General features: G+C 38.5%; 1 protein-coding gene across 5 annotated transcripts in view; it reads left to right on the top strand.

Annotated features, from left to right (window-relative positions):
* The window catches only part of N4BP2 (NEDD4 binding protein 2), a 32,646-nt gene extending 19,713 nt beyond the window's left edge, over positions 1-12,933 (top strand). For all 5 annotated transcript variants that reach the window (XM_026037549.1, XM_026037548.1, XM_026037545.1 and 2 more), the window contains 8 exons: positions 732-777; positions 1,746-1,990; positions 3,316-3,434; positions 4,791-4,929; positions 5,026-5,214; positions 7,360-7,528; positions 9,132-9,255; positions 10,039-12,933. In XM_026037549.1, coding sequence (XP_025893334.1) covers positions 732-777; positions 1,746-1,990; positions 3,316-3,434; positions 4,791-4,929; positions 5,026-5,214; positions 7,360-7,528; positions 9,132-9,255; positions 10,039-10,084 — 1,077 coding nt within the window. In that variant the 3' untranslated portion in view covers positions 10,085-12,933. The remainder of the gene's footprint in view (positions 1-731; positions 778-1,745; positions 1,991-3,315; positions 3,435-4,790; positions 4,930-5,025; positions 5,215-7,359; positions 7,529-9,131; positions 9,256-10,038) is intronic.
* Positions 12,934-14,089: the final 1,156 nt, after the last annotated feature.

The following is a 14,089-nucleotide window of genomic DNA, read 5'->3' as shown; positions in this document are numbered from 1 at the left end:
AGACCACTTGTCTCTTCATTTGTTGTTGTTGATTTGTTTGTAAGATGTAAATAGCTTTGGGAGAACAGTAATAGAATGTGATTATAATTTCTGAGATGTATAGTTTATCAATGTGTCATAGGGAATAATCATCAGAGCTGTAAAAAAAGTTTAAAGGCTGAAGAAATTGCATGCTGTGCATCCTAACAAATGAGGGGGAGCATCATCACAGACAGTTTCAACAGAAGATTGACAGAAAACGTTGTCTAACCATAACTAGCCTTTGGACTTGAAAGAGAAATTCTGAGTATGAATTATTCTGTATGGAAAATGTCCCCATGTGCAGTAATTGAGAAAAATTTTCTATCCTCACGATTTCCTGCCACTGTATGTTCTACCACAAAGCACAGCCAGGTTCTTCATGGCTCTGTGTGTGTGTGTGTATATATATATAGCCGTATATATATATATATATATATATATATAGACTACAATTATAAAATCTTAGCACTTCCTCTAGAGACACATTCCTCTAGTTTGCTAAGCTGTTGGAAATATAGCTGTGCCTTTCAAGTGTTACTTCTCAAATATTTTTCTTAAATATAGTTCTTTTAAAATATCCCATCTTTGAGAAATCCTGTGAAACATCATTTTGAAGCTGGATTACCTAGAAGCGAACGCTTGCTGCATTTTCCTGCGAAATTCTATATTTATTGCCTTTTAACATTCATGGTTTTGCTATTTTTATTTAGAAGCGTCAGAGGAGAGAAGATGAATCACGCAAACTGCTTGCAGAAGGTACACTGTGTATTTCCCTGTTCTGTAAAAATATTTAGTTCTTTAAAAATTCAGTAAGGTTGCAAATACTCTGGCTGTTGGAAAAATGGTAGATTCATTTAGTAAGCAACATTTTCATTTATTGGCCTTACTTCCATTAACTGTTCTCTGAAAGATACAGAAAAAGAAAACCAGCTAATTATAAGTCCTGTTGCTGATCCCAGCCAGGTACAGCCAGGTACATAGTGCATCGCTGTGATCTCCAAGGGAAGCCTCTGTGGGCAGAGCAGGCACCGCTCCAGCCCAGAATTCCTACCAGGATAAGACTTCTGCAGGGCAGGGTCACAGGTCAGGGTGTTCACAGCTTCTTTTGTCCTTCTTGGAGGAACTGACTACAGCAGGAAGATGCAAGTCCGTGTTCAGAAAGTCTTAGACTCTTTGGTCACCTCAGCTCTGAGGAAGAAATGTCTGTTTGCTGCACAACCCATGCACGTGCGTGGACCTGGGGGACCACTCGATCCCAGGGCAGAGGCAGCCTCTCCACTCACATGGCCACATGGAGCTTGTACCTTTAGCTCGTGGAAGGTGCAGGAGGCATCTGCCCTTAAGCTGTAGAGGGAAGAGGCAGGCAGGTAGATGTGAGTGTGAAGAAACTGGCTTTCAAAAGTGGGCAAACAAACCCTGCCCTTACACGTGTGCAAGGTAGCTCACCGCAGTAAGTCTTAGCACTTGAATATTTAGTTGGTATCTGTAGTTTTGCTCTTGTTTTGGAAAATAGATGAAGATCGTTTAGTCTTTAGAAAATAGAAAAGAATATGGTAAAAAGAGGGTGTTGCTTTTTGTGTTAATGATGACATTTTAATAACTACAAAAAAAAACCACCAAAATGTCTAGGCTGGGAAACAAAAACCATAATTACTTTTTGCCTTTGCTAATAGAAGTAAGTTAATAATTGTTTCATTTGGCACCTCTCTTTATTGCTTTTGAAGGTCCCACTCTGAGTCAGCAGACAGATACAGATGACTCAGAAGTGCAGTTATCACAGAACGCAGACAGTAAAAAGCAGAATAAAAATTTGAGCTGGATTTCAGAGTCATCTAATGACATTCAGACTAAAAAATCGGCAGCGTCAGAAGCCTTCCCATTTATGGATCACTGGAATGCTCAGATTCAGAAAGTTTCTCTCAGACAAATAATATCTGAAGAAATAGCCATGCAGGAGAAACAGGATCTCGTATGTATATTACCCCTTTTTAATGCAGTATAACTTCAGTATCGTTACTAAAGCAGAATATGGCTTATCTGGAGACTCATTTTCTGCTGCTGACAACAGTCTGAATTCAGCAGAGAAGTGTGTGCCAGCTGGTATTGATTACTGTAATGCAAAAGTTTGTGATTAATGTGGCTGCTTTTAAAATAATTTAAATATATAATATTTTAGTTGTTTCACAAACAGTTCATGCTGAATTTCACTGTAAAGGTTAGCATTTGCATTGGTTTGAAATGTGTTTTATTTCGATGGCTTGCTTTAAAACAGAGGTGGATATGAGCAGTGTGACTTTTTTTTCTCACTCCTTGGTGGGAAAGCTGCATCAAAAAAAAGCTAGCTGCATGCCCTGTTTGTTTAGATACTGCTTTTGACACTTTCTATAGGGAGAACTCACAATGTTTCTAACAGATGAGCTAAAAAAAAAAAAAAAAGTTTTGTTTTCATCTGAGTTGGTTATTTTTTTGTACTGACTTTTGAGTGACTGTTGAGTGTTTTTTATGCTGACTGTTGAGTTTTCTGCTACTTTTTTTGTTAATTTTGTGTTTTCTTTAGTTTCCATACTCTAGCTGGTGCATGTGTATTATTGCCCTCTACTGGATGACAATTCATAACATAAATTTTAATTTTTGGTCATTGTATTTTAATTTTTGGTCATTGTTTCTGATAAGTAGCTGTCCTAAAAAGTGCAGCTCTATTCCCAGTGACATACAAAGTTGGATGTCATTAGCTTCTACTTTAAAAGAATGACTTGTGGTTTCGTTCCTTGAACCACATGTGTGCGGCTGACCGATAACAACAACAGCTGCAGATTTATTTTCAGTTTGAATTTATAGAGCATGGCTTTTTGCTTTAGGTTTTTTTTTTAATGTAAGTGTTGGAATGATCAGTCCTATTTATTCGAGGTTATAATTTGGTTGTCTACTCAGCCTGACTTTACTGATGTATTTATAACAGTAGAGCTACAAATAACATACACCAAGACAAAAAAGTTTCCTGAACAGAAACTTCAAAACAGAATTCCAAAACTGAAACACATTCTAAAAATCCTTCTCATTCTACTTCCTCTGAGATGAGGGAGCTGCAGCAGTGTATTGTATCTGTTACCTTTTCTTCTTGTCAAGTCACTCTAGTGGGCTGATACTTGCTTGTTGCTGCTGGAGGTACATGCCTATTGAGTAGATATTTTTTGAAATTGTAGCAAATAACAGTGTAATTAGGTTAGATGCATTGTTAACATATTTTGTTCTAATGGTGAGCATGTAATACTACTTCCTTTGTCTTCTGGGTAGAAACGAGTTCCTTCCATGGCAAGAAAAGACTGTGCTGCCAAGCTAAAGGAGAAGCAACTTTTTGAGATGTTTCCAACCATTAATCAAAATTTCTTAATGGATATCTTCAAGGATAACAAGTAAGAAACCTTTAAAGTTCTTCGCAAGACTGTTGCTCAGCAGTGCTCTATGGTGCACAATTACAGTCTTAAAAATCAAGAGCTAAGAAATGGCAAAAGTTTTTTTTTTTTTTACAAAGTCCTTCTTTCTAGATTTAATAAAAGGCAAAGCTAGTTGGTCTGTAAGAGCTAAAAGGCTAAAAAGACTGTGTGTATGTATGCATACCTATGCTTGTTCCTCTGAGGTGTAGCCTGGTTCTCTCCTCAGGAGAGGAGTCTCTCCGTCCGTGGAGCTGCTGCTTTGCTCCAGAAGTGCAGTGAGAATCAAGTGGGAGAGATTAGGGGTGGATGCTGATGGTGGGTGAGCTCACGGCAAGTGGCACCCATCCCAAGAGGAAGCTGCCACAGCCTGACGTATTAGCCACTAATACTCTCAAGACTGCCACAGTAGCTCTGGAAGATAAGCCATTGCTTCAGCTCTTCCATTCCTCTCTTCTGCATTGTGTTACCAGGGTCTGGGGCTGCCTTCTTAAATCCAAGTTCCTGAGAACAGAGCTTTTTCTAAAGAAGCTTTTCTTCCTTCTTTCATTCTTCACAAGTTGCCTTTCTTTCTACTCGTATGTGTTTGCGTGCTCGCTTGTCAGTCTTTCTGCTTGTCCAGGTTGTTAGCAAAACTGTTCTTTGTGGAATGTATAAAATACTTCTTAATCTGTTTCTACAGCTCAGACATTCCACTACCTCCTGTTTTTTCACCTTCTAGTTTCTCTTCATAGTGAAGAGAATTTCCCCAAATCTCTCTCTACTTTGGATCAGACTTCTTTTTGTCTATTTACTGAACAGCATGAAGAACAAAGAAAAAAAGAGAATTTACTAGAAATCTGATGGCAACTGGTGTCCTACTCTTATTGCATTAAATGTCATAACTGAGCTTGACTGGAAGTTCATGGGTTGCCTTGCACCACTGTTTCAGAAAACTGAGGTAGCTTTAGCCGAGTCTGTACTATCTAACCGGGCCAAGAGGATATTAAGATGAAATAATATATCCTGCACAAATAGCAGTGCTTCTAAACTGGTGTCTGTTTCACTAAGGTATTGTGCAATTCACTTCACTTAGTTTTTGTGTGTCATTGTAATATCCCAGTGCCCCTCAATCACACCCTGTCAATCAAGACTGCATGTGTGTTGATACTATTAATGTAATACAGTGAGTCTTCAAGATTTTTTTTTGTGATAAATAGATGGAAAATTCAGTTCCAGTGCTTTATTTGCATTGACATCTCTTTCTGTAGCAGTATAGAAGTCCATAATGTGTATTCTATTAAATGTAGCAGCTGTTAATGTATTTGTCAAGTTACAGATTTTACTTATCCTTTACAGCTATTCTTTAGAACAGACTGAACAGTTTCTGAACTGTGTTCTGGAGGCAGATCCTGTAAAAACAGTTGTAGCTCAAGAAAGTGCTCAGCAGAATGAAACTGTTCCTTTCTGCAGTGCTGCAAAGAACCGTGAGAAGAAGGTATATTTTCATAGTGTACTACAAACTTACCCCAAGTCTTGTCGGTGAAAGGGCTCTGCAATGCATACTTAGCTTCAACATTGCTAATTCCTACAGGCAAAAAAAAGTAAGGAAGAGGAAGATACTCTGAATGAAATGATATTCCAAGACTTTGAGTATCCACAATATGATGATTTGAGAGCAGAAGCTTTTCTTCACCAGCAAAAGAGACAGGAATCTTTGAAAAAAGCTGGAGAGGCCTATCGCATGGGTATGAAACCTGTGGCAGCTTTTTATGCACAGCAGGTAAATGTAAATATTGTACTTTTCTTCTCAATTTAGAGAGATTCTTAAATAACATGTTGGAAGCGATCAGAACAAAATTTTCCCTACTGCAGTTGATGAATTTCCTCAATTACTGTTCTCTGCATATGGTTATATTGGAAAATCTTATAATTAACCTCATCTTCATTAGCAATGATGCAGCTGATGTAACCAAATTCTGTGGGAGACCTTAGGAAATGTGATAATTAGGTGCTCAGTCGCATATGTTCATTTTTGTTTACATTTCAGTCCCACTTATGCAGATACCCCCATAGTTGCAAGTGCCAAGATTTGTGTCCATGTGCTCTTGTGCACAACACGGAGTGAAGAAACACCAGCTATCGGATTCTTGCTTGAGGACAGCAAACTGTTTTTAGATGACTCTTTCTAGGAATGGAACAGATAGCATGATCTAATCTATTGCCTCAGTGTCTTACCTCTTCATCCTGTATAAATCCCGGGCAAAGCTGCTGCCTGGGGCCTTGTTTCCTTATTTTGGGTCACTTGATGGCAAGAGTCTGTTTTCCTGCTGGTGGTCACACATTTTACTGTCCTTCTGTCCCTGGAGCACAGGTCTCCTATAGATGAGCCATTTACTCACTGGCCGGGGAGCACCAGTCTTGTGGTGCCAATGGAGACATTTCTTGGTATGTAGTAGCTTGGTTGTTGTTGATCATATTTTTGGCTACGAATACCAACCATTCTTGTAACTCTTGCAGTACAGGGTTTCTTCTGGTGCCTTCACACACAAGACCTTTCCATTTCTACCTCATTCATATCACATTCAAAAATTCTGTTACAGATCTCTGCAAGGACTTTTCAGTAATCGTTGGCATATGTAGAATGAGAGGTGACTTTTTATTAAAAAAAAAACAAACTATAATTTGCATCATGACAGAACAAAAGGACACTTCTGAATTTACTTATTATCTTTAAAAAGCTTTTCTGCTACTTATTTAGAATATTTTAGAATACATGTTTGGATTATTACTATACATGTGTGAAACACTGAATATCTTTTTAATGAACGACTTTTTATATTCCTGGTCTGTATATTCTTGAAGTTTAGGGAGATCCTTAACACAGGTCCACATAAGTTTTGATTACAAATTTAACTTCAAGTCCTAACTTGCTGTTTGTCTTAAGAATTAAGGACAATAATGCTCTGGAAATTAAAATATATTTTCTTTTAGGTAATTAAAGGAAAACTATTACCTTTATTTGTGAAAAATACTTTGAGCTTTATACTTGGTGGCTTTAGTCTGCCCTGGTAATCCTGTGCAAGTGGGAGCTATGGGGCTGATGTCTCTCGTTTGACGCCAGGGTGCTTCACCTGATTTTCCATTTGAAGAAAGCATAAGACAGGCTGCCACTTCTGTTCTTACTTGAGTGTTTGCTAGACCAATACCTAGAGTTACATGTTCCATTTCTTTTCAAACTCTGGCTGCAGATCTGCAAAGGTATGAAGTGTTGCTTCAGTCTCTTGCAGGCTGCCGCTGCGAAGTTCATAGGAAATAGTTGGTACTGTTCTTGTGCCTACAGGGTGCAACGTGAGTAGCTGCACTGCTCTCACACCCAGTTCTGGGAGGGAATGGTCAAACATAAAAGATCAAACATAAAAAATAAGTACAGACCAGGCATCTATCAGAAAAGTGCTTGCCCTTCTTGACTAGCATGATTTCAAGGGAATGTGTTAGTAGAGGCAACCTCAAATATAACATGTGGGCTGTTTGTAAGTTTGGGCATGATTTCATTGTGCTTTTAGCAAAATATTTTAAAAAAGTAAGCCACCATTTTTAGAATAATACATTGAAAACGAACATGGACTGTGACTTTGGTCTGTATAAGGAACTTACGGTTTGTGAACATTTCTTTATAGTTTCTTCTCTGTGTCAGCTTTGAGTAGTTTCTTAAAAACTACTCAAAAAAAACCCCCACAACATCTCCTTGTGTGTGGGTCTTACTGAGTGCCTTCGAAGTTCTGTTGTGATGGTAGCTCACAGTTTGAAGCAGTGAAATCTAGAAGGGCCCTGCCAGACACCAGAGGTGTCAGTTTGAACCTGAGCCCCCAGAGTGGAGCTTGGATTATGTCTTGGAGTGTAATGGTGGATGTGCTTGTGAATAAAGGGTCGCCTTCACGAGCAGAAGATGAAAGAAGCCAACCATGCGGCTGCCATGCAGATCTTTGAGAAGGTGAATACTTCCCTGCTGCCCATGAATGTGTTGGATCTGCACGGTCTTCACGTGGACGAAGCTGTCAATGAGTTGTCCAGAGTGCTGCAGGAAAAAAGTGAAGGTAGGATAAGCTAGTAATACTTAACCAAACAACCAAAACCCACCCAAGTTACCCCATTTTCCTAATTTCCAAGAAATCACGATGTGTGGCAGTGCCAAAATGTCTGACTGTAAGTGAGTTAACTTAGCAGAACAACTGGCTTCTTGTGTTGTTTCATTTTTAAAGCTCCCACAATTAATTGTTTGTTTGGCATGACAGTAATTCTTCCTCCTCTCTCTGTGCTTTTTTTTTTAACCTTCCTTTTCTTTCTGTTCTATTTTCTGCTTTTTTTTTTTTTAAGACTCGATCTGTCCCTTTCTTATTCATCCTCCTTCCTGACACTTGTAACAAAACCAGTGGTGCAAGCATCCTTGTCACCTTTGCTCTGCCTTGCCAGAATTCTCTTTTAATCTGTAAATAGAAATCACTATGGTGAGATTCTAATCACAATGATTATAAATTCTTCAACTTTTAGGTAAAAGTGCACAGGTTGATATGTCTTTCAGTAACTTTTGTATGGATTTGTCTTAGACATACCTTTTTTCAATATAGCTTAGAAGTTACTAAATCGTGTTATCTTTTGGGCTACTCCTAAAAAAATGTTTGTATACCTTCAGCTGTACTAATGCTTTTTAGAGTTTTAATTTGCCAAATGTGTGCCTACATTGGGAATCCTGGATATGGTGGGGGGGTCCCCATTCCGTTCAGTTTCCTAATTTTAGAAAACATTTATTTCAGTGTATGTTATATGTAAATCAATGAGCCCATAGTCCTGGCGGTATTAACAATAAACTAATACAAAACCCAAATCAAGTTGGACAAGAAAAGAGGATAGGTTAGGAGTGATATCACATGAAGTCATAATTTTTAACTGGCAAATCTTGAGTTGTTGTGAGAATTCAGTTTCATTTATATTTTTTTTCCTTGTTTTCAAACTCTTAATTAATTTACACTATTATGATATGGTTTAGGAGAAGTAGTATTTCCTTTTTTTTGCATAGATAGATACCCTAATAAAGTTCATATCATATGTTGATATATTGATTCATGCGTTGCAACATTGCAGAAGTCAGTATTGAAGTAAGTATAGGTCAAAAATGACGTGAATTTGTGTTTTCCTTCTTTCCTCCTTTCTCTCTTTATCTAGTAAAATCTATTATATTTTTATTCACGTTATCCTAGCATTCAAATTTTAACTACTAATAGAAAGACTCTTACAAAATTAACCTAATTTGCACCCTCCCTTTTTTAATTTTGCAATTTTACTTGTCATATTCATTTATTATTCAGAGGAGGTAAATTCCAAGTAAAGATTAGGTGATATGTCTAGTAAAGCTGCTCTGAAATTAAAATGATTTTGTGATGATCACAGTGTGAATATTGCCATTAAGCTGGATAAATCTACGTTTTCTTTTTCTCTAAATTCTGACGTTGAATTTTTTAATGCTAGAAGACTGGGGAAATGGCAGTATATACCTAAAAGATGCAGAGCCAGTGTTGGGGGGGGAAAAAAAAGTTTTAAATTACTGTGGTGGAGGTTTTCAGAAGTAGGGATAGAAGAGTTCTGCTGAGTGCTAAGGCTCCAGAGAGAAGGAAGTGATGGCTCTGATCCCTGCTGTTACAGAGCACCAGCGGACGGGCGGCAAACCCTATCTCTACGTGATCACGGGAAGAGGAAGCCATAGCCAGGGAGGAGTTGCTCGCATCAAACCAGCAGCTATCAGATACCTCACAAGCCACAACTTCAGGTGGGTAGAGATTTTTGCTACTGATACTTTCTTTTTCTTCTTTTTTAACCCACACTTGACTAACTGAAAATTAAAGTATTTTAAAGTACATAAACCTCACTTTATGACTCAGATCTCTTAAGCGGCATTTATTAAATCTTTTTCTGAGATAGATGAAAATGCTATAAAATAAAATCATCTTAGCACAGTTTAATTATCCACTTCCAGTCAAAGTTGCTAACTCTAGTGTGAGAAGCCAGCATTTTTTTTTATTAGGCTGCAATATGTACTTTAGCCCTTGGCATCTTGTGTGGGGGAGCAACGTAGCGAGTTTGGGCTGGTGTCAGCGTGTTGTTGCTCGCTTCCTTTACGGTAGGATGAAGGTGACTGGGAAGCTGGGGCTCGGAAGGAGTACGACACAGATTTCTCTTCCCATTTCCCTCTCATTTCTTGCAGGAGAGGAGGGGGAAAGTATACTTGGAGGAGGGAAAGAAAGGAGGAAAAGACAAGAAGCAGAATGAATTTAACCAAAAATACTGAGCCTCCCTCCTTCCCTCCCTCTTTCTCTCTCTCTCTATGTATATGTATTTCTTTTTTACTGTTCTTCTCGGTTCCTTTTGTTTACAGCTTTCACTGTAAAAATCGCCTCTTGCTGTCGTGATGTGATGCTGGTTTTTCCCTGTTCTCACATGCATTCATACTTGACTGAGAACAATGTCACTTTCCATGTGTGTGCTGAGGGCTGAAGGAAAGGGCATTGCACGAAGCTTTCGTGTTGAAGCTTCATGTTTTCTTGTTTTGCAGGTTCACAGAAATAAAATCCGGCTGCCTGAAAGTCATGCTGAGTTGAAGGATTATTGTGAAGAGAAAAGAAATATGGAAACTGAGATGTCAGGTTAAAGCTAAAAACTTTTTAAACAACTGCAATAGTATTTTGTATTCTGTTTTAAAGGACTATATTCTGTTAGGATTTGTTTCTCTTTACAGTAAGTGGTTTTGTTGGTGTGTTTTCAAGAAATTTTTATGTGGCATGGATCTGCAAAAAGATGACACAGCAATTGAAGTCTCAGAAATGCAGATAAGAATTCTGCTGAGCAGTCTATACTGTTTTAAAGGGAAGTTAAGGTACAGGTTTCAAATATAACTGTCTTCTCAGCATACATGACCTGTGACAATCTCTTGACCTTCATGTATCCTAATTGTGATGGATTCCTTGCTTTTATAATATAGTGCCTCGCAAGAAGTCAGCTTGTGATGAGAAGCTTTGTGCACTTCTCAAGACTCAGAGGAGGCAGGGATTGAACAACTACTGATGTTTGAAATCTAATGGCGGCTTAGTGCTAAATAATAATTAAAAGGGAACATATAACACTATAGTTTCATCTCTTATTTACACATAGCTGATACTCTAATACTATAATTTTGCAGGAAATTCCCCATTTTTGCAACTAACTGATGAAAAGATTTCTTTTGTTCCCTTCTCAAATCGAGTAAAATACTTTTTCATTTTACAGGTATTTGCTCCTGATGCAAATGGCTTTTAGTCCATGTGTATTATATTTGGCACTTGCCCTGTACCAATATAATTCCAGTTTCCAGTACGGTTGGTAAATAGGGTTTCTGTCACCAGTGGCAGGACTCTTTAAATATATTCCTTAATATCAAAATGAGTGCTAATGCTGCAGTAGTAACTGCCTGACTGGACAGTGTGGGAGTGCAGAAGCTGTTCTGTTGGTGATGGTGTCCATCAGCATCTGGAAGCACCTATTCAAAAAAAAGCAATTAATATGAAAAACCGGTACCTTGGCAAGTGTTTCTGGCAAGCAGTCAGAACATTTATTTCATAAAACTACTTAGATGCATTATGTCTTTAATAATACCTTTGGTTATTGGAAGGCATAAGAATTCTCTGCTACACATTCTTTTATTTTTTGACGTAGGGTTTTGTTTTTTTTCAGAACAGATAATGAGTTGTATATAAAGAATGATATTAATAGGTTAAGGATTAATGGGAGCGGGTTTAATTTTTAAAAAATCTTTTCCAGTAAATTTTATGCAGGAGCTACATGCACAGAGAATTTGTGTATGAATCCTTGTGTGTGGGCAAGTCCTGCTGTTTGTGTGGATAGGTTGTAATAAGCGAGGAACTTCTGTGAGAAAAGCTGTGCAAAGAAATGGGCCCCTCAGCTTCTCTTCAAAATACGTCCGTATAAACTGCCGACAGACTGAAACACGTGATGTTTCCTGAATATCCTTATTTACTGTAACATCTACAGTGAATGGAATGTATGGTAGACTTAAAAATGAGCTTGTTGTGCTTTAACAGATAAAGTAATCTTTCTACAGTGATTTTAAGTGGAAGAATAGCTTGAATGATATTTAATCAAAGGGACTCTTACTAGAATAATAGACCTTTGTAATAAGTTTTATACTTTTTGTGTGTACTTATTTCATCCAAATTCTGTCCCTTCACTTTTTCTTTCTCTCTGGGCTGTCTGGGCAAGCAGTGTTTAAAATACGAGAAGACCTGCTCCCCGCACAGTGCCAGCAGAGCTGTGTTTATGCCACTGCATGGTGACCTGAGCCCACACTCTATCCTCTGTGACACTACTAAGATGGACTGAGATGTCCTTTAGGCAGTTAGACTCAAGACGGCAGTTCAGACCATCTGCTGTCCTGGGCTGCACGTGCTGGAGTTGCCTCAGTGGGGCTGGGATGTTGGCTTTGGACAATCTCTTCCTGAACAGATACTTCCCCGTGCTCCTTCCTGCAGTCGTGAATGTGCAGCTCCTGGGGACACCTCCTTAATGCGCAGAGGTCCCCGCACCCATGCGGGAGTGTCCCCCATAGAGCCGCTGGGTGCAGGGAAGGGGCTGCCCTTGGGCCCGCTCAGCGAGGGGCCCCATTCACCCAGCGTGTTTAGGTCGTGCCTCGCACGGACCAAATCGGCTTAGGTTTCAGTTCAGAACGCAAGCAGAAGTTGCCTTGCCCTTTTGTTCATAACAGCCTAGTTGCCGACACGCTTACCCCAGAGGTGAGAAATGCAGCGTTTTATCCCCTTCTGACTTAGGAGGGGGATGACGATCGCACTTGACTCCTGCTTCTGCAGAAAATACCCTAGCCAGTGGGCTCACGGGTACCCTTGAAGATGCCACTTTATGAGCCTCTTTTGTAAGAGCCACTGGAAGCTAAAAATGCAAGATTAAGGGATTAAGGAGATTAAAGAATGCAAACTGCATAAGGAGTCTCTAAAACAGGGACTGGGGCTTTTGGAGAAGAAGCTTTTCCCACTGAGCTTTAGATTCCCACTTTCATATTATTTCCTCTCTTTAGCTCTGTTTCTTTGCATAACCGTTTAAGAAGTGTTGAGGGCAAAACCATCAGCTCCATCCCATGCTGTGAGAATTTTCTTCCATCTGTCAAAGACAGTGGAAGACTATGTAGCATAAGATCAATAAGGAGTTTTTTCTCTCTCCCTGCCCCTCCTTTCATTATCCTTTTGGGTAGGCATTCACTAAAGTGCTCAGAATACCTGCTTATAGATTTATTAATAAGCCTTGTGTTTGCTAAATTGAGCAGTTAGAAATTATGCGATTACAGGCTGAATGTGCATGAAGTTTAAAATCGTAACACAGGCAGAACCACTCCTGCCTTTCTTGAAACCAGAGGCAGAATGTGCATCAACTGCAGCAACTCGGGATGAGGCCCCGCAGTTCCCATTCAGATTAAGTGGAGTAAGCTCAGCCTCTTTCTTCAATAGCCCTTCAGGTGTGTGCTTAAAATTGAGCTGAGCTCATGACAGGATGGAGCAGATCAGGTCACAGAGAGCAAGGTGGCTTTTATTATTAAGAATCCCCATGCCTTGAACTAATTGCCAAACTGTCCATGATAATAATAAAAAACAAACACTGGAATTTTTATACTTCTTTTGGCTCTATTTATAATGTATAGTGGGATGAACTATCTCAAATATAATTGTTTGAAATGTTATTTGAAGGTATGTCACATTTTAGAATTTACAACCTTTCTGATGTCTTTTGCAGTTGAATCAATGAAAATTCTTGAGTTATCATGTAAATTCCATATTTTCTTGTACTTTTAATTGAAAAGAGCATATAACAGTATTGCCACCAGCATTCTGAAAATAATATGTGACTGTTCTTGTGTATCACTTTTCATTTTTTCCTTCAACAGCATGTGGTTGTGATGGCTGGTAGCCTCTAATACGTGACTTGTTTTTTTCTTAAAATATATCTATATTTTAACATTTAGTCCAATTTTTAATTTACTAAAATTACCACTGTTCCCCTAAAAATGTCTAATCAGTAGACTTCAGATAAAATAATGAAAATAAACAACACAGGTGCAATGGAAAAAGATTATTCTCCAAAGATATTTGTGTGTTATTTTTTTAATATATAACACAATTTCTATTCATTATGAAAGTAGTGAGGCAAAAAAAAAAAAAAAAGTGATTTTAAAAGATTTTAAGATACTTTCAAAGTAAAGAGTAATACTTAAATATTTTTAGGTCTTGTTATAATAATATGTGGTTCAATTTCTTTTAAACTTAGTGTTTTTCTTGGCCTGTTCAATGACATCTCAGGCAAAGTGCAGCTGGCATTTTCTGTGGCAGTTGGAAAATGGTGTGACTTGGGAATCCCTGTTCAGGCAATGTCCAGATGCCACCGTCTACCCTTCAAAGAACAGCATTGCAATGAGTAAGCATAAAGTCAGGAGGGTTTGAATGCTCCACAGAACTTATATTCTGCAGAATAGAATAGTTCTACTTGAAGATGTGAAATGTAACCAAGTTGCTATTTCATCTTGTCACAGAATTGCTGCAGAATATGGT

The sequence above is a fragment of the Nothoprocta perdicaria genome, unplaced genomic scaffold, assembly GCF_003342845.1.
Source record: "Nothoprocta perdicaria isolate Ctin4 unplaced genomic scaffold, notPer1 scaffold_2, whole genome shotgun sequence".
Taxonomy (NCBI): Eukaryota; Metazoa; Chordata; class Aves; order Tinamiformes; family Tinamidae; genus Nothoprocta; species Nothoprocta perdicaria.
This window is presented reverse-complemented; position numbering and strand designations above follow the sequence as displayed.